The sequence below is a fragment of the Falco peregrinus genome, chromosome 10 (assembly GCF_023634155.1).
Source record: "Falco peregrinus isolate bFalPer1 chromosome 10, bFalPer1.pri, whole genome shotgun sequence".
Lineage (NCBI taxonomy): Eukaryota > Metazoa > Chordata > Aves > Falconiformes > Falconidae > Falco > Falco peregrinus.
Window position 1 is genome coordinate 16,389,536 of NC_073730.1, and position 21,911 is coordinate 16,411,446.

General features: G+C 36.7%; 1 protein-coding gene across 3 annotated transcripts in view; it reads right to left on the reverse strand.

Annotated features, from left to right (window-relative positions):
* Positions 1–21,911, reverse strand: part of FNBP1L (formin binding protein 1 like) — a 59,493-nt gene that overhangs the window by 29,208 nt on the left and 8,374 nt on the right. For all 3 annotated transcript variants that reach the window (XM_055815547.1, XM_055815550.1, XM_055815546.1), the window contains exon 2: positions 176–291. In XM_055815547.1, the coding sequence (XP_055671522.1) occupies positions 176–291 (116 nt within the window). The remainder of the gene's footprint in view (positions 1–175; positions 292–21,911) is intronic.

Sequence of the window (21,911 nt, forward strand, 5' to 3'; positions counted from 1 at the left end):
ATAATTTCTGTTTTGGACTGGTAAAGAACAACCTGTCTGTCATGAAGAGAACTAGTGATCTAATTCACTCTATAAATGGAACGTGGCCATTAACCACATTACATACTTGCCTATCATCTGATATAGTGATTTTAAGTTAAGTGGTAAGATTCTTTTAAAAAGACAAAATTCTTACCTCAGTTGTTTTGCATAGTTTTGCTCAATTTCTATCCTTTCTTTTACAAATTTTGCATATTTCTCCAAGAAGTCAATGCCCCACTGTGTATGCTTGTCCAAGTTATCAAATTGATCCTATAAAAACAAAAGGGAACAAAAATAGCCAGAATTAGTTACTCACGGCAGCACCAGAAATGACACATGATTTATTTACGAGTTGTGCTGTGAAGGAAGGCTCGCTACTCGGATAGAAATTATCCAAGTTATAAATCAAGTCATGTGTGTATATGTATATATACACCAGCTTAACAATAAGCTGTATGTGCAGGCACAGATCTACCTCCTTCTGTAAAACCAGCTCTAAATACTTGCATTTTAGGTTGTATGCAGTCTTTGATCACTTTCAGAATGCAAACGTGTCTTTTTTTCCCCCAAACCCCTTTTAATTCTAAAGTGGATCTCCTCCACCAAGATAACAAAGATACAACCAAATATCAGTATTAGGTAAGTAAGAGACCGTTCCACAGAAGAGATGTGTTTGGCAGCTGTAAAACACAAGAAATTGTAATTTCGTTGGATACAGAAAATTACTTTCACTCTTACAATTACCCACTGAAAGAAAAAGAATACAAATTATAGCTGCATGACTAAGTTGGGTGTAGTCTGCCTATGAAAAACATTTATTAAAGCAAATCTATATCCACAGATCATGATCAGCTCTAGCAAGAGATGCCAAAGCAAGCAAACCTGTCCTCAGCCATTAAGAAAACTATAGCAAAGTTAACACGCAAAACAAAGAGGAGAAACAGTCAAAAATACACCACACTTCCAAAAAAAGTGTGGGGATTTTTAATACATTAAATCATCTTCAACATCAATCTTTCACTGTATTCTGTACTGATGAACAGGTGGAAGATACACCAATTAGGACAAGTTGAAATTTCAAAAAACAAGTGGAAATAAGCGTTAGGAACTAGAGGCAGGAATGAATAAAAGTACAAAATACAGCTTAGCAAATATTTTTAGCCTAGCACGTATTTGTATTTTATGCTAAAAATCTGCCAGTGACAAAACCGAGGCTTTTCAGCTTACAACAGCATTTACAGTAAACTCTTCTTAACAGTTACTGAGTAATCCAAAAAGACGAGTAACTGCAACATCAAAGTTTGTGTCATGTATATGCTGAATCCAAACATGCTTCATGGCAAATTTAAAAAAGAAAAAGAAGAAGAAAAGAAAAAGAAAAAATCTAAAGCAAGCACTTGAAGGCAAAGTTGATTTACCTTACACAAAAAACTATAAGGAGTGTTTATCAGAGGCTGTCTCTTGCAGATTCAGTAACTTGCCTGAACCTAATGAATTATGTTGACCTTTAGTATTACCAATTTAAGTTCAATTTCAGCATGCAGTAGGATGGTCTGAAACTAAATCAAAAAATGCCATAAAATGCTGCAGGGCTTAAGACTCAAGTCAAATGCATTCACTAAAAGAGATACCAAGACAACGTAACTATATACTACCAGCAATAATAATAATAATAAAAACAACTTGACAGGATTCAGGTTGCTCTCAGATCTTGCCTTGCAGCCCTTAGTATCCTATACTATGGACTAACCACCATGGCCTTCGTGCCTTGAACACTCAATCCAATGGCATGGAAGTACTGCCAACCAAAAGCATCCATCCCGTTCCACCACCAGCCATGTGCATCTGCATCATTCTCTCCACCAAAACCACAACCACTTCCTCTGATCAGTTTCACCAGAGAACCCTATGAACAGCCAAGAGACAGGAGAAGGACTAAATACAAGATTGTAATATATCTGGGAAACCACAACCTCTATCTCTTATTGTTCTGATGCACTCACTTTACACCAACTGGACATTTCCACATTAAATATCTTTGGTCAAATGAAGTGACCTTCCTGCTATTGTTTTTAGAAAAGTTACATGTCCATCGTTTGTGTGTGGGAAGAGGGACACTGTTACCATGCTGTAGTGTCAAACCCCTGTTGCATATATGCATAAAAATACATCATCAATCTCAAGATTACTTTCTTTTTTATATTCCGCTCATTTTGGTAATCACTGACAGCACTAACCTAGCATCCAGAAGTTGTTTCCAAAAGGTGCTTTTGGCACAGAGCCAACATCCAAGACCATTAAAAGAACTGACTTCCTTCAGTGTACAGCAGAATAAAGCCTTTGCTGTCCTACTTAGGCTCTTTAGTCCACAAAGCTCTCATTTGCTGCTAAGGTTTCATTAGCATTATGGAACACCACATTACTTATGTTTCCAAACATGTAACTAGAGAGGATGGCGTTGCAAATATTTTGTTCAAACAAAAAAGGACTCCTCTGGTCAAAATTAATTCTCTGCTACTAATACGAAACTGGAATGGAAAAAAGTAGGTACCTTTGATATGCTATTCTCCCCTCACACTTTACTAGAAGTATTTTAACACTGACTGAGTGCCAACTTCCTTTCCTCGATTCTGCTTCTTCATCTAATTCTAGAAACAGCACGCTCTGTGCAAAGGCAGTTTTGTAGGATTATCCCACCGCCCACCCTCAAGGGAAGACAGAATTTCTTCCCTCCCTGTATGAGGGCACAGAACATACACAGAACAACCTGAATGGAGTAAAGCCCATGTAAAAAAAAAAAAAACAAAACAACTTCTCCACCACTTTGCAGACTTCTGCATTAGTCCAGCTCCTCCACCATTACTGCCATCTACTCATGGATGCATTAATGATCTCCTAGGTAAGAAATGGAAATCCTAATTTAGTGGGCCATTAGTCCACATTTACTGGAATAAAAGAAGAAGAAAAAAAAAAGGCAGTAGTACGTTTCCACTCTTCTGAAGAGCGAGACAGCTTCACAACGAATGGCTTCACTGCCATTTTTTGGTCCACAATTACATTATGCAGTCTCTTAGAATGAAGCACACAGTATGAAGGATAAAAAAAATAATACTGTCAAGAAGTACCAAAGCATTTTTTGAAAACTGGATCACGAATGACCGAAGTTGGATGCTTGGGGGGGGGGAAGGGAAAATATATATATATATATATATACACACACACACACGCACAACTATTTTTGGATTTGTATTAAAAATTAAAACACTATAAACTCTAATATAAACATTGATTTATTGGATTAAATTAGACATATTGATAATGTCTCTTAAGTTCTCTATAGGTCACGTGTGCTGTAGAACAGAATTCTCAATTAACAGATCAAGAAAATTAAAAACACATCAGCTTCACTATTTTTCAAATTCTCTATAAACAGTAAACCAGTGAATGAAAGTCCACAGTCAGAAAAATCACCCTACACTGCTCGGTAATGACACTGAGATAAAGCAGCAGAAGATGAAGGCAGCATCAAAGAATGAGCAGAAAGGAATGGCCTTTTCAGAAAGGCTTCTAGAAGTGAGCCACAGATTTACTGGTGGTCCTTTCCACTTCTCTCCAGAAGCATCCATATTTGAGTTCTGGGACTCAATTAAGCAAAAGTTTCCTTTTCATACAGGAACACAAGCAGAAAAATCTTCCACATTGAGACACAAGCCAAGACAAATAGTATCTTAAATGGAAAAAAGGATAAATATCAGGCAATACTGTACAGAGGAGAAAATGGACCAAATAGCTGCAATCGAATTTAAGCCTGGAATTTAAAAATAAATGTATCACTGTATTAATTTGGCTGGCTCCTTTACAAGAAGGGTGACAACTGCGTTAACTGAAGATCAGCAAATACAGTATCTGGCTGTTTATTACCTTGATAGCAGAGTATGTTCTCAACAAAATTCCAAGGCAAATACGTACTGCTGTTTGCCTAGTCACTTCTCACACCCCTTAGCAGCTGAGCAGGCAATCTGTGTAAAAAACTTCCAAGAACAGCCAGCTGCAGTTTTAAGAAACTGATTAACGTCAGTTAATGGATGCTGGCCCTAAGTGAAAACTGCCCACTCCAAAGCTGGAATGCAGTCCCAAAGCCCCTACATTATAAACAAACAAATCTGTCACTCCACAAAAACTTTGTAGTAGGCCAATACGGACTATTCCAAAATAAATGTTACCTCCCTAAATTCTACTTCCAAATTATTTACTAGAACCATGGGACAATGTACTTGTAAACTTAGCAGTTTTTTGCAGATACCAGGTAATAGCAGCTGAAGCATCGAAGGAGCCAAGTTGAATCAAACCTGCACCAAAGACAAAACAGCCTTTCCTGGGTTAAACTCAAGATTTGCTCTCCCCCTCTTACACCTGTTTTTTCCTCAAACGAGCCTCAAGAACCAATAAAAACATGTGAGGATATCTTCAGAGGGATGAGCATGGAGGGAACACTACAGCATAAATACCAAACCTGTAGTCTTCCTAAGACTATCAATAGCTAGTCCAGAAACGGTTGTGTACGGAAGTACCAAATAAAAGGCATTAAACCAGACTGAGATTTTTAAAGGGTTTAATGTTCCCAGCTTCATCAACTTGGAAAAGCTTTTCTACCTGCATTAAAAGCTAGGACTTTGGTATCAAATCCTGTAAAAAAATTTCCATTTTACTGAATGATTCTTTTACCGAGAAGTCTAGTATACTGCTATTGCTGATTAGTCTCATCTTCAATGATCTCCAGGCAACACAGCTGAAAGCCTTACAAATCACATTAAACATAAAACTACATCAATTTACAAGTTTAAGCAAGCTATCTCAATTAATTACTGTAATTAAATAAATCTGCGGTATCTTTACAATATATTAATAAAACATTTTATTTGAAATCATGACACTTTGCAATAATTACACTACCATCATTTTATTCTCTTTTGACTGAATTGTACATCGTTCATTCCATAATTTTATCTGACCACAATTTTAGTCTGCAGTTACTCAAGTGATCTTACTTGCAGTTTTGAAGCACTAGCACAAGAGTAGGTTTTTCCCCCTCAGTTCCTTGCTCTCCAGGCTGCATAGCATCACCAGTCTGAGCTTCTGATTCAGTGAGTGGGGGATTAAAAGTTCGATGCCATATTTTGCTTTCTAAATTCTTAACACTTATGGGGTCCAGTATAAGGAAATACATATTATGCCCTAATAAGATTCCACAAAGAAATTGTTCAAAGCATGGAAAAGCAGGAATCGGGTCATGCTCAGGAAAAAAGACCAAAACATTTGGCATCAAAAAAACCTCAGTGCATTTGTGGATGGAAACATTGTATTTTATTATCACTTTAGGAAAAGCAACAAATTACTTAACAACACAACTGCAAGCCCACAGTAATCAGACTGAGAAAATATGGCTAATGATGTAACTCAACATCGATCACAGCAGTCCTTGTTTACTCTACTAAATTCCGTGAGGGTTTCTCAAATAGACCTGAAATATGAATAAATTGAAAAGACAGGTTAAACTCTACATAATGTTCTTCCTTCCTACATCAGCTGTACTGCAGAACACAAAAAGACCCAATTCTGTTCAAGTACTGTAAGTTACAAAACAGTTACAGCAACTACTTGACATCTTAAGATTTTATCAAACTGTTCTCCTTAAATATGAGCTATTTCTATTAAATATTATGCAGCTTGCTTTTTTTTAATGATTACAATTATTTTTAAATAAAGGTCAAGGCCTTAAATACAAATTATTCAACATTTTACATGAATGAGAGAACTGCAGATAAATTCATGTATTTAAAAAAAAAGCAACAGACCAATTTACAGTGTTTGTGTAAAGAACTACTTGCTGTGTTACATTAACATTATTATTTACAGTTATTATTAGTTACATTAACAAAAAATGTGTTACATTTACAGTGTCTGTGTAAACAACTACTTGCTGCATTACACTAAAAACTATGGGAACCATAATTGGACATAAAATACATGTCCTGGTTTCATCTGGGACAGAGTTAATTTTCCTCTTAGTAGCTGGTGCAGTCCTGTGTTTTGGATTTAGTATGAGAAGAATGTTGATAACACACTAACATATTTTAGTTGTTGCAAAGTAGTGTTTACCCTGAATCAAGGGCTTTTCAAGTTCCCTGTGCTCAGCCAGTGAAGGAGGTGTACAAGAAGCTGGGAGGGAGCACAGCCAGGAGCACTGACCCCAACTAGCCAAAGGGATACACCATCCCACAGAACATCACACTCAGTATTTAAACTGGGGGGAGCCAGCCAGGAGCTGCCGATCGCTGCTGGGGGACTGGCCGGGCATCGGTCAGTGGGAGGTGAGCAACTGTATTGTGTGTCACTTGGGTTTGGTTTGTTGGGATTTTGTGTGTGTGTTATTCCTCTCTTCCTCTCTCTCCTTTTCATTACAATTCTTGTATTTTATTTCAATTATTATTCTTATCTTTTTCCCAGTCCTCCTCCACTGGGTGGGGAGCGGCAGGGTGGGGGTGTGAGCCAGTGGCTGTGTGGTACTTAGCTGCCAGCTGGGGTTCAACCATGTTACCAGTATAGTGTAGTACACCTTTCCCTATTTGTCTTCAGGACAATTAATTATAAATTTGTATTTTAATTAGCATATGCTACAATTCCAACAATACATTTCAGTTTTTCTGATCTTTTAAACCTCTTCAGTGCCCAACTGTTTTTGTTTTCTACTTTTTTCTCTATGCTTATGCATTCCTGCTTCCTTTTCTATCCTAGGATAATAGCTCTTCTGTTTTACTGCCTGAACTGATTAACACTTCTCTCTCTTCCTGCCTGCTTGTTTTTATAATTATCAATCTGGTCTTCTGGTCTGTCTTTTCTCCTTAAAACTGCAATGTGCTTCTTCCTAACAGGCAGACAAGAACTGCTTCCAGCTAAACTAGTTTATGCTTTTCAAACATCCTGTTAGTTTTACATTTAAAAACTAACAAACGAGCTGTTTCCATATAAAGAACAAAACAGAGAGTGTCTTGCTTTTTTGCTTCCTGTGAGTTCTGGATTGTATCTTCCAGATTAACCTGCAAATCATACCTCATTCCTCTCTGCAAACAATCTATGTATTACAGTTAAAAGTGGAAAAAATGTGGCTGTGAGCAAACAAAGACTAAACATTTTATAGACTACAAGATTAATATCAATGAGATGGTTCAGAGCAACAACATCAAAAGCCATACCGACACTGGAAATAGAGCAGAGGCACTCAGAAATTAAGATAAAAAAAGTTAGTGGTGCATATACATGAACTAAACTACTTCATATTACAAAAAAAGTTCAATATAGACTGTAAAGGCAGGATAGTATGAAGAAAATCTAGTAGTCTTTTGGAGACAAGAAAAGGAAAAGTATTTCCTAAAAAGAACTTCTGACAACAAGGCTGACCTTCAGGACACGGAGTTATTTTGCTTGCAAAAACTGAGAGACTTGTGTTAACATTAAACCACATGTCGTAGCTTGAAAATATTAATTAAGAAAATTGGCTAGAAATGCAGACTTGAAGTTCTAATATGCAAAACAATGGGAATTAAAAAATTACTTTTAGCTGCATGAAAGACTACTTTGCTCTAAGGGATAAAGAATTAATAAATTCATAGCATGAACGCAGTATGTGAAATCCATTTGCCTGTTGAACTTCTGTATATATTCTTTAAAAGCAATACCAGTGTCAACTTTGATTTTAAAAAGTCAATTTCTATGATTAGGAAAATGTTTGCATGGTAAAGTGAGCAAACAACTCAGAGGTAGGACTGAACCGCTGGAGACCTAGCCATGCTGTAAGATAATGTATACAGCAAGTCAGGATTCTGGAGTGAAGCTAAAAATGGAGAGCCACAATTGAGGAAGTGAAATACAAAGTCTGTGCTTTCCTCTGTAAAGATGTCCTCAGACCAGCAGCAAAGGAAAGCTTTGGATACTTCCAACAGAAAGTCAGGTCTGGCAAGAGGGGATGTCTTGTTTGGCAGCTGACAACTTCACAGGTGTGACAGACACATTTATTTTCCAGGAAAGGGCAGCAATCTACCACAGAGAACAGCAGCAGAAACATTTGTGAGCGCTTTTGGAATGAGCAGCCAGAACTACAACAGAATCAAATTCTGCATCTGGAGATCAGCAAATCAGCTGAAAGACATTAGAGATTACAGCTGTGCACTCCAGTTCACCCATGCAACCGAATGTACCAATTGGACTGAGGATTAGATTTTAACACGGTTTGTTTTCTACCAGCAGAGCAAACTGATTGAAACAGTTCACAGTGGGGACACTACACCCATGTTAAGACAAGAGGGCATCTCAACAACAACTCCTGTTTGTCCAGCTTACAAATCACCTCCAGAATGTTTCAGTTAATGGATGGGCATGTCCATAAGAATTAAAACAGTGTATTTACCTCCCTGTATCAGCATGCAAACAAGTAAAGAAAAATTCAATTCTTCACAAATTTACCTATGGGTCTGCTTTCTGTTTATCTTGGGGAACTCCTGCTCTGCCTTCCCATGGCAGGCTCGCTGCCTGCCTCACTCCACCAGGAGGGCTGTTTCCTAAATGCACCATCTCCTCTTCCTCAGGAAGCTCTACCAACACAGCTCACAGCAGCCAGAAGGTGGGTTACAGGCATCCTTCCTCTCTGCTACCCACTGCAGTCCATTCACATTCTGCTCGTCAACAAACAGGGTTGGTTGATTTGGGTACGTATCAGCTTTCATTTAACACCTTTAGCTATGAGTTAGTAAGGAGGTAAGACACTGTCTCAAGCAAACAGAATGGATTTCCTAACCACCACCACTCGAGAAAAATATACACACACACACAGAGCACGTAGCATTAACCATACATCCCTGCTTGCAGAATACAAGCATAAATAAAGTATATACCAGGAAATCCTATTTTGAAAGCCGGATCAGAATCCACTCACTTAGCTTTCAAATAGCTCCTTAATCTCATTACTTTTAATTGTGAGGAAATTTGCTTAAAATACTTAACCAGATTTTTTTTCACATATGCTCTTTATACAGATCTTTAAAATATACTTGAGTCTTATTTGCATTTGAACCAAAGCTTAATTCTGAAACAGTAACTCTCCACTTAGTTCTGCTTTAAGCTTAACTCCCGCTTTAACACACATCAGGCCATTTTCAAACAGCTCTGCGCCGAGACAACAGCAGATCACAAATCATATAAACACATTTTCAAGCATTACTGGATTAAAACAGTTGCCACTTTAACAGAGGGACAGCACTACACTTGCCTTGTATATACAAAGGACATAATTATGTCCATTCCCCATAATACCAAGAAATCTTATTTTCACCATAGCCAAGCCAGAAAGCAAGCACTTCCCTCAGTCTTCTGGGAGTGGCTGAATGCTGTTAATAAGCAGACAGAAGCTCAGGCAGATTTCAGTTCTAGTTATGTCACTTGCGAAAGGAAGACTAAGTTTAACCATAAATGAAGTAAGCATGTTAAGATGCAGCACAGGAAAAAAATAATACTGTTGGTACAATGCTTAGAGATGCTGTTGCTTACCGTAAGAAACACCTGGAGAAGATCCCATCGCTACAGCAACACTGGAATAACACTGAGTTTAAAGCAGCAGGGTTATACAACAACAAAGCAGCAGAATACTGAATTCGCTATATGACTGATAGTCATGCAAGGCCTCACGTGAAGCAGAAGTTCTGTACAAAACCAGCACATTTGCAACATGACTAACATCAGCCTGCAGAACACTTGCAAGAACGAAGTACCTGACTTGGAAAACAATGCTGCAACAGGTTTTAATTTTGAAAAATTGCGTAAAGAATAATTTCGTTCTTCATTTAGAAAAGTTTATTGCATGGTTTGACACTCAGTGTACAAGGTGAGTATTTCAGTGTATGACTAAACAATTCATTGGTGAAACTACTGAAAACTTTAAAAACTTTTAAATGCCTCTCTACAAACTACAGATACTTCCACAATATTACTAAAAATGCCTCCACAGGAGACTGAATAAGCAAGCAGCCCTGATACTCTCCAGCTCTTGCATGTATGACAATCTATGTTTGCATTCTAAAGGATCTGTTTTCCAAGAACTTGGAGAAACAGGAAAGAGATCTTACCTACTGCCAACTTAAGTTCCTGCTCTGGCCAGTCTGGCATAGCATCTAACAAGCAGAGTACCCACTGCTTTTTTCTCTCCATATACTGTGGGAATGAAGTTAGAACAGTGTACTCAAGAAAAGAAAGGAAGGGTATTGATGCTATAAAGGAAAATGGTTCCCCAAGAGTAGGTAGTTATTAACAGGGGGATAACAAGGGGAGAGGTACAGAGGAGACAACAGGCAAAAGCTCAAGGTTTTGCCAATGGAGTATTACTACACAGCAGCTAGATACCTTAACGTCACAAATTCAGAAGAAAACAAGTTCCACCAGCAGCTTTGCTGCTCATTCTGTTGCAATGAGCACGCATCCACTGCTTTGCAGGACACAGTCATTGCTTGTCAAATTACACTCCATCCCTTATATGTACATGCACAACTCTGTACAAACTGTATTACAGTCTGCCCAGCTGCACTACCATGAAACGCAGCTTACCACCTGAGTTTTACTGAATTGTGACATAAGTAAAATAACTACTAGTTTGCATATAATTTAGTCAGAGTCTATACTATAGTTCTGAACTATAGTGTAGTCTGTAACAGAGTCATAGCTCTGAACTCACCAAAAAGCCAAGATGACTGTGATAACAAGCAATACAAATTTAAAACAAGGAAGTACTTTCTGCCGGCTGGGGGAGGCGAGAAACAAGGGAGAGTATCCACTTCCCTGTAATCCAAATATCACTTCCCTATATTTATCTGCTCAGCTATTAAGTAGACCATTCTGAGGATACCGTTTTTTACTGACTTAAAAACTACAGTGTTTAACAAGTAGGGTGCACAAATCCCACGGAGATGGGTCAATTTGGTGTATTTTGCATTAAAGATGCACTTCTAAGCCTTATGTCAGAGGAATAAGTAGAAAGAAAAAACCTGTTTGGTATGGGTTGAATCATACTGTTTATCATTCTGACAATCAGGACAAACATCATATAAAAATACCTACACTGAACCCAAGAACTGAGTATCAGCAGCAGAACTTCACCATTTCAACACAGAGTAAGGTACATCCCTTTTAACTTTCTTCATATTGCATTTAATAAAGGTGCATGTTATTTAGAATATTAAACCCAAGTCAACAGTTCCTTAAACAAAATACATTTCATGGCACTATTTCTAAACAGTAATTGGAGTAAACAAACTCGTAAAATAAAACTTGCAGCACAGGAATAAAACACATGTATCCTGGTGTTAACTTTTAGATCACTTCTCACAGGAAGTGTTAACTACAACACAGTAAACCCACACAAACTTGGTACAGAAATAACATGCATTGGACCTTCTGGTAAACGTGAATCTTTTACCTTTAAACACAGACCCAGAGATCCATACAGCATCTCTTAATTTAGCATAGCTCTGATAAAGCTGTTTCAAGTACTGACTCTATTCCTAATGTAGGAATGTACAGTGAATGCAACTGGAATATAAGAATGTATTTCCTATTATCAGCTCGATGAATGCATACGCCTTACATTGGTTGCTACTGGCATTCAAAAGACATAACTGTACTATACAGACTGTCAACAAATACTTGCTCTTCTAAATCACTCAGAGTAAGACACCCATACGCAGGTATTCTGATCAACTCTTCCTTTTTATTGAACTGAATCGTTAGCCTTTCACTGTTTAGGAAAGACAGCAAATATTAAGAGAAATAACCAACACAGACTGTTCTGAGGACTCTCGCTTCTCATTAAATGGGAGCAATAGTCTTCAATACTTCAGATGAGAGATAGCTGGGGACTGGTCTGGTAAACTTACAGAACTGGAAGGCTTAGCTGTTAACTGATTCATCATACGTTGTTTGGTTTCGTCAACTCAACAGACAAGGGGATTTTTCCTGTAAAAAGTCCTACCCTAAGGTGAACTTCTCTTTTCAGTTTCACCTGTGAATATTTTAGTGTTCAAGAGAAAGAATACACAAGCCACATCTTTCACCCTTCACAAATATGCTGCAAGCAGCAGTAATACTTTTCAAACTATTATAAAACTAGATCCATGTATTTAACAGGAAATTAACATGTCAGTAAATTAGAGCCTTCCTATCTTCTCTGGAACATTATTTCAGATAAAGGTAACACCCTAGGGAAAAACAAACAAACAAAAACAAAACACAAAAAAACCGACCACCACCAAATCCACAAAAATCATCCTCTATTCACAACAGAATCTACTGCACTCATTGTTTCTAAAGCAAAATTCATAGTAACATTAACATAACTGAATAAAGCATTTAAACTAAAACCAGATGTTACTACTGGCATCTTCAAAACAATGGAATTTTTTAAGGTTTTGTTACTCAGATAAAATGTAGCACAGTTCTGTTGTGTATGAGTTTACCACAGAGTTTTTAAGATACAGCCCTAGAAGTATACAGTAAACTCCTCTTATATTTCACTATAGATGTCAGAATCATAACCTGTATTGCAAGAATAACATTAAAATTATTCATAAAACTTTTTTTTCTAGTAGAAATGTACTTTCTTTTCAAGATCAAGTAATATAAACACACACTGTTCCCCTTCCAGGTTAACAAGGTATTTTTCCTTCCCAAATACCTTAAATTGCAAGGGAAACAGGTATCAGTGTGCTGTAAATTAAGCATAATCATATGCACTTTCATTAGAAAAGTTAGATTTTAAAAACAAGAAAACACCCCTATTACAGCACATTTGGACACTGAAATTGCATGTACAAAAGCTGAGCACAAATTTCAGCATACTGAAAAAAAAACCCCCATATTTTTAAACTGTCATAGTTACGTTTCTCATTCTTTCCAAAACACACATAAAGCCCAAACTCAGAACAGCTCAATTTCATACTGTTTCTGTAATCTGGTATACCAATTACATCGGTATTAAAAAACAATGGGCTCCATAAATATATTCCCCACCACTGCAGGAGTTCAATACTGAAAGCAAGCAAATCTATAGCACAATCAGTGCAAGTATTTCTGAAGCCAGACAAACAGTACTCACGTTTGGGACAGAAGTAACCATGGAAGGATGGGGTCACATCTGGCAACACTGACAGCAGCCAGCATCCATTTCTTTTTGAAAGCCAATCAAACAACCAATGTCAAAATTAAAAGGCAGTTCAGCAGGAACCTACCTTCTGCAGTTATTTCCTTCCTGAGTAAATTAATAAAAATACAAGGGTATGCACACTGAAATACAGTGCAGACCAGAAAGGTACAGATAAACAAGCATCCAATCTAGGTATCTTACCTGTGATTGAAACAGAAGCGCCTTGGACACTTTTTCCCTCTCATGATTTCTCAGGATCATTTTTTAAATATCTTCTAATCTGGTTTTTCATCTCCTGTCCATATGCTACTTCCCTTTTAATGCCTTCTTCAAGCCTCTTTTGCACAATTTACCCTACTGACCTAACTTCACCGTTTACTCAATAGGCAGATACTGAGAACATTTTCTGTGCCCTGATCAAGAAACACTTTGGGTAACCAATTTAACAGTATCTTAAGCACTATGTTAATTCTATACTCCATGCAAAGCAGCTTGTTCCATTGATGACAACCACAGAAAAAACACTAGTGTAGTAACTGATTGGTAACACTGAAAAGTCATTAGGAAAGAAACCTACTAAATGAGAAATAATAAAGAGCAGAACAGTAAAAAAAAGTGCTTAACAATATACTGGAGATGTGGTTCAAAATTCAATTGCAGTTCAACACAGTAATTCACTATGAATCATAGTACTTCCCTTTCAAAATCCAGCTCCAACCAAAGAACCCTATAAAACTAACACTCCTTACTACGCATCAACCTGTAAGTAGAAGAAAGCGGCACTGTCTTTTTCTTGCCTGAAGATGTGGAACCTCTCAGATTTTGTGTCACTGCCACATCCCATTCTTTATTTCCCATATGGAAAGCCCTGCTATTTGTAAATTTCTTCAACATGAAGTACTACTCGTGTCTTTACTAAGTACTCATTTCACTAAGTCCTCAGGGAATTAGAATAGAAAAATATTAAACAATAAGTGATAAATCTCAGTAAATAATAAATGTTCTAGGAACTGTCATAAAATGCTACATAAATTCTGAGAAACAGCCTCAAATACTGAATAAAACATGACATAATGACAAAACCACAAAACTGTTTCTTTTACACTGAATAAAACTGTTACGTCTTTTCTTACTACATTTACTATAAAACTGAAACCATTTAATTGCATATGGGAGTTCCAACTTTGGTTTTTTAACATTATGAGCTTGATTGAAGACCCACTGAAAATCTGTGTTTCATATCTGGGAAGCCTTAACACTTTATATCCCAGCAAAAACATTTTCAAATCAGTGATTAAAGCATGCTAGTTTGTAATCAAAAACACATCAGGATTTTGTGGGAGAAAAAATTATAAAGTGCCTTTGCCCTAAACATCTCTTTTTCTATTTCATAAATCATTACATACCAATGTGTAAAACCATGCCTATCCTTCAGAAAGAAACAAAAACAAAATAAAAATTAATCAGTAATTTTCTTATCTGTGTCAATACCTGAATTCAATGCATCTTTAGTATATAACAGGAAATTAAAGCCACTCCTCAGCCACTCATTTTTTCTGAAGAGAATGATTTCAGAAGGAAGAAAGCAAGAAAATCTAAAGAGTTTAAAGATAACTACGTATCATTCCCGTGAAGGAGAACAGTCATAGATGGTTTTTGTTTGTAACTATTGTCTCCATAAACCTCAGACAAACACCAAATATTATTTAAAACGTTCAAAACATCATTTATCAAAATATGTTTGACTAAATTTTGAATGTTCTTCTGTATCACAAAACAGTCACATAAAGGATTTATTTCCCAAATGCTTCAAAATGCTTGGTAAGAATAAGCAAAATTATTACACAGCAGAACGGGCAATTCACACTTTAAAAAATCACAAGATTTATTGTGACAGCAAAATTTGTTTTCATATCATAAAAACCCCAAACAAAATATGTAACTGATAAACTGAGATACTTGATCTTGGTACAAAAGACTATTTAATGTATTTCCACTCTCTAGCTTCAAAGTAAATTAATAAACTGCAACAAAGGTAGCAAAACTGAATCAAGTAAGTGTCAAGAATATATTCTTATCTTAACCTGCAAGCAGTATCCTGAAATACCTCTCTAGGAATTAAATCCTCAATGCCAAGTTTTTACTTCAGAATGTTAGATTTCTTTGATTGCTTTATTGTGAAGCAACTTCACTCCTGGGCGAATCAAAAATAACCTTGTACAGTCTAGAAAGATTTATACAGAGAGAGAAAAACAAAAGAGAAAGAATACTGCTTACAATTTGATCTTCCTATCTGGAGGAGTCATCCAGAGAACTAGATTTTAGTCCAAGTCATTTAAATGAACGTAATCCTAATGATAATGGCAGGAAACACAGGTTAATTCTTGGCATGTCTTAAATTGAAGATAAAAAAGAAGAAAAGCCTATACTGTAATAAAATTTATTTTCAGCTCTGGAAGTTATATTGGACTTGGTTTTATTGTAATTTTTAAAAACTCAGGTTTTGAATTAGGTGATACATATGCAGGAACCAACTCATGTGAGATGTGCTCAGCATTAACACACATTTTGCATCAGTCCATTAGGCTGGAAATACTCATTTAATACCAACCTGTTGCAAAGGTTTTTTGTTTGGGTTTGTGTGTGTGTGTGTGTGTGTGTGTTGGTTGGGGTTTTTTTGTTACTTACATATAATCCAAAATGTTTATGCCTCTCAGGAACATATACTAGGACAAACACATAGTAAATACTTGAATCTCTAGTATTCCACAAACTGGATCACTCACACAATAATCAAATATATAATCCAGTTCATAGATGCAATCACTAGAAACAAGACAGCAATTTAAAAATAATTTAATAGTCTCTAAACTACTGCAGTTCTTGGCATCCATCTTTATAGTTGTCACCATCATTAATTTAATTTGTTCTACTTGCATTTTTAAATCATGCTGAGATACAATATACTAATATATCTTAATAATCATACTTTTAAATAAGCCTATATGAAGTGCTTTGTTTGATACAGAACTTTGTTACTCACAGGTATTACAAATATCTCACATCAAGCATTCCAAACTCAACAACAAACTAAAATGTTACTCAAAATATTTTTCCCCGTGCCACAAAATAGTTTTTCCCCATTTCAACAAACAAGTGGAGATATTACAAAACACACTTATCACATCTGCATCGTCATCTCTGATTTCCGAATCTGTGTATCTTAGAAACAACTCTATTACTTTATACAACTGTAATGCTTAAACTAACAGCTTTTTTGCAATAAAATGGATGCAATAAGTAAAGAACTCAAATAGAACCAAGCAGATTCCCAGTAACTACGGCAGAATACTGAATAGCAGTAAAACTGGACCACAACATCAATAAATACACAACTAGTATATAAATACTGAGGTGAAATCAAGCACGTAAGATCACGGAGAAAATACTCAATAAGGACTTGTTTTTCAAGATATAAATTAGGATCCCTAATATTAATGCAGGGTAACAGCATACCAAGTGTAATTCAAATTAACTACTTACAGCTGAAACAGTAAACGGTTTCCAGCCAGATTAATGTAATTGGATGAGCTGTACTACCTTCTGTGTCAGCTAGTATTAAATACGGCTTTGCTGGAAATATCTTGTCATATACTGTCCTTAAGGGTTAAAGCCAAAAGATAAACTCAGAAACTGCACGTTAAAGCACTATATAAAACCTATCTACCATTGTTCCTACTCAAAAAAGTTAAAGCAATGACTGCTATTGAGAAGTGTTCTTTGCTGGAAATACTGGTTATGAAAGCCTGCTGCAGCATTAACATGGAAGCCTTCGGTAACACCTTTTTAAATAATGCGATGTTTTATACCATATAACTGAGATAAACCACAGCTCATACAAAGCCCAGAAGAAAACAGAAAGCATGCCATACTGCAAAAGACCTTCTCAGAAATAACTTTACATAACCGGTACTTCTTCATTGATAACTTGCAATGCTAACTCTTTGTCTACTTTCCTCATAAAACAGAAGTTAATACTAGGCAGAAGACAGAAACTTACACTGTTGAAGCAACTGAATGAATTGTAACTCTTAAGAGATAAAAGACTATGAATAGAAACAACAAAAGACGATAGTCTAAAACTAAAAATGGAGCAAGTAAATTATTAGGAACTTCTATCAAATAAAGGTAAAAACCCTTGTTTTCACGAAAAAAGAAAAGCAGAACTTCATGGCAAAAAATTGCTTAGTATGTTAGGGTGCCATTTCATGGAGCTCATGGAGCATACTTACTACTGCATTAGCTTTGTTTAGTAGCAGAGAATATTGAAAGGATCCAACTTCAAGCAAAGCCTTAAACTCTTTACTTATGACAGGAATATACAGATTTTTATTTAGATTTTTCAAGTGCCCTCATCAGCTCTCTACAAAACACAATAACATCTCAAAATAAAATGGTCTCTTGCCACAAGGTTACACTGCATACTATATTCCTTTGAGGTAACTGAAATCAACTGGAAATAAACGAAAAATTTGCAAAGTGCTCTCAAAGAAGTGCTCTAGAACTCATCACTTAATGAACAAAAACCTTTTTACACCATATGAAACATTGTTTTATGTTGATTGCTTTAGGATGGATGAAGCCTGCCAAGTGTTCTGTCCTTCCTTTGTATTTTATTATTGTGACCAATAACAAGACAAAAAACCCCAGAAGTTTAAAAAAATGCATCACTCATTCCTCAATATATATAGCCAGAACTGAAAAGAATGTATTCCACAACAGACTTACAGTGAAATGAATTACTCAAATGTTATCTATAAATTCACTGAGTTTATTAACAAGTTTGAGAGTACACTGTATTAAGAGAAATTAACAATCTAAGAAAGCCAGGAAGAAACAACATTATGTAAAATTATGCTGTCTTCCTAACAGAGTAACCGGTACCCGTCCTGAAAGTATCACAGACAACACCAAACACCTATCAGATTAACTTGGTGATACAGGAGCCTGATCCTCTTCCCACAAATGACCAGAAGTCAGCAAAAAAATTTTCCAAATAACCTAATGAAGAAAAACAGTCATGGAAGCCACAAGCTTCAGGTTTGACCTACGGTCTGATTATGCCTGCATGATAAAAGTTTGAAATGCCAAGTACAAAGTACTAGAAACAGTCTATCAAGATCGTAAGAAACATTTACATATATGGCCTTTTGTTAGAAATCCACTGTTCTCAGTTTCCCAGCATCCAGTATAGATAAACTAGTAGCAGTACTCCCATCTAAGGTCTATATAAAGATGAAACAACAGCCCTCCTTTCAGAATTAAAACTTGACATTGAAACTTGTGTTTGAAGCACTGATATTCCACGGTATCTAGTTACTGAAAAAAGCATGAATGCCAGCCATTCACTACTATCACCTTCAGTTGATTACATAGTTTCCCCAAAATTGCACAGCATTTTATACAAATGATGTCAAGATGTGTTCATTACACAGCCCACAATTATAGCCCCACAGTATTAAATCACAACATGGAAAAATGTTTTATTTAACAATAACTAAGCATAAATATCACTAGCATCTCATCTTTAAGACTTTATTTTAAACCTGTAAGAAAATTACTTCAGTTCAACTATTGAAACTTCAGTGAAACCAAATTATATCCCCTCAGAACCAAAGTAACTGAAAGTCACCGGGTGCTACGCCACAAAGAGCAGCTAGCACACAGCCTGTCATTGGGTTTGTTTGCACTTACCAAGGTTTTACAAGACTCCAATTCCAATCCAGTGATTGAATGTTTCTTCCAGTAGAAACTTCTTAGTTAGACACAACTACTCCTACCTCACTATTTCCCGCTCAGGAATGTGTAAGATAAAGCTGAAACTCTGGGAATCACACTTGTATCTTTCAAGGGCTAGGCTAGTGCCAGAGGAACTGCAACACTGCTCTGAGGAAGAGACAACCATTACACTCCCTAGCACCAAAGTAAAATGTTTCTTAAAAAGTCATTTAAGAAAGTTGTCCTTATTAGAGAGTGATCAGTCACGAGAAAACTTTATCAGAGCCTCAAACTCAGGGAGAAAGGTTAAAAAAATGTAGGTTATATGAGTGCAATACTACAGCAGGAATGAGAATGTGACAAGGAACACAAAAGGCCTCGCAGCTTTTACAAAACAAAGCACCAATCAAGCTAAACCAAAACAAATAATCCACAACCCTTACTTCCGTAGTCTCAAACCCAAAGACTTAATCAGACCGCCACACCTCTTGCTACAGAAGCAAATATTTGAGTATCATACAAAGAGTCGAGATACTTCACAAAATTGCCTGGCTTGCTTCACACGGTGACATTTCTATGCAAGTTTCATGGAACTATACTTCTACATTCATTCCCCTTGCATTACTTATGAAGTAGAAAAATCCCAGGCATTTGGATTTGCCTTGCAAGTTACTATTTACTTTCAAGAAACAATTTTTTTCTCTTTTTAAAAAATGCCATCTACTTAGATATGAGACCTAACCAGACACTCTAGTCAGGTTTTTCCCATTTTATTATCACATGCTGAAGAACCTTTCAACACAAGTTCATCCTTTCCCCTCCTCCAAACAAATTTGTAACATCTTGACCATATTACACAGATCTCAAATGTCATCATCTACTGTTTAACAAATGTCCCAGATAATAATAAACATAGCTATGAAGACAAAACTTTTAATTAATAGATTTAATTTAAAATCATTTGAGAGTAAAATCTGCACCATTCATAAACCCAAGTATAACCTATATCCTTGTTCTACTAAATCCCAGTTTACAGCAAAACCCATAAGCCTAAAAGAAATCCCATTAAATAATTAAAGAAAATAACAAAGCATGGGTAATTTTTGCTCATTTAAATAATACAGCACAACAACTACAATCTACAGGTAGAGCCAGGGAGCTTAGATGCAAAGTGGTAACTCAAGATATACTGCACATTTAACCACAGAAACACACTGGAGGGGCCAGACAGGGTGAAAAAGAAAACCTGTACCTTTCCTTTCACCTGAGCACTTAACTTCTTCCCTGAAACTCAAATCTATGTTCTATCCTAAGACTTGCTAACAATTTCTACACTATCTTTTTTGAAAAACCAGGCTCCTTCTAACCATTCCAATAGCTGCAATCTTTATCCACGCTCTATCCATCCAATTTCTTAATTACAGCAACACCCTCTTCTCTGCTATTGAGAGATCATCACTTCACTCACATTGGTTTCTTGAGTGTTATCTCTCCCTGTCTCCTTGCATCCTTCTCTATCGCATCAAACATGAGCTTCTTAACCTCACTTTCAAGGGCACTGCAGGCCGATTCCAGCTCTATTACCTCATTATAGCAAAGGATTACTGTTTTCTTTTCATGAGACTCCAACACTCCCTTGCATATTTCAACAAGTATTTCCTGCATCCTTTTAGGCTGCTTATGCGCTAATCCCCTGCAAACACCACAAAGGTCCACCCCGCTGCTATCCTTTGCTTGCAAGGCTTACCTAAAGAAACAGTTAAGATGCTGCCCTTGGGATCACTGCCCGTCATGCTGAACAGTATTTGGGTTTGCACACTGACATGTGGCAGGATCATTAAAAGACCCATCTTCTGCTGGAATTGAAAGTTAGCTGAATTGGGGCTGGTCTTTATACTCTGTATTTGTACAGAACGCAGCACAACACAAACCTGCTATGGGACTAACAGTTCTAGCACTATATAAATACAAGCAAAATACACTCCAACTATCGATTACAGATGTCAAATACCCTAAACATTTCTCTCATTGCAACTGACTTCATATAGTGGGGAAAACTGCAGGACAACAACTAGACGTTGTAACAGATAGCTGAACAGGGACTTTTATACACTTGTTGTAAGAAAAAAGAAAAAAAACTGTTAGGCATTAGAAACATTACAGCTCTACCAGAATATTCCTCTGGTGCAGAAAGCCAGCTGCACCATAGCACAGGTATTGCCCTGGGTTCACGCATATCAATTATTTTCCTACTGACAGCCACAAGAAAACACTGTGCCAGCTAGAGCAAATGCTTATTTGAAAACATCATTAGAAAAGCGAATCATTGTTTACCTTCTTTGAAAGAAATTAAGCACCTGAGGGAAAACCAAAGTGTGCAAGAAGCATACCCACATTCACAGAAACCCTCCTCCGCCAACCAGAATTTACAAAGTGAGGCTTTCACATCCACCTGAGTTGGGCACCCGTCGTAAGAAAAAAATCCAGCCATCAAATGCTGTCTTTCCAAAGGACATACATAGCACATAAAGGTCCAAAAGGCACACCCATTGTCATCACCTTCACTCACATCTGGTTCCCCCATATATGCCAAAAGTAAGACTGCCTCTCAACTCTCCAGTGCAATTGCTGTCATATTTCACAAGTTCTTCAGTACTTAAATTCAAGTGGATGCCATTTCATTGCACAATGTTGAAAAACAAAATTGTTTACTTAATATGGAACTACAAAAAAGCTTGTTGTACTATTTTTTGTGTACCAGCTGATGAGAAGTGATTTGCACAGCACCTGCCTCCTGAACAAATACTTGCTAAGCATTAAGCATTACATGAATAGACACTGCAAAATGGTGAACCTTCCTGTTAGTACACAG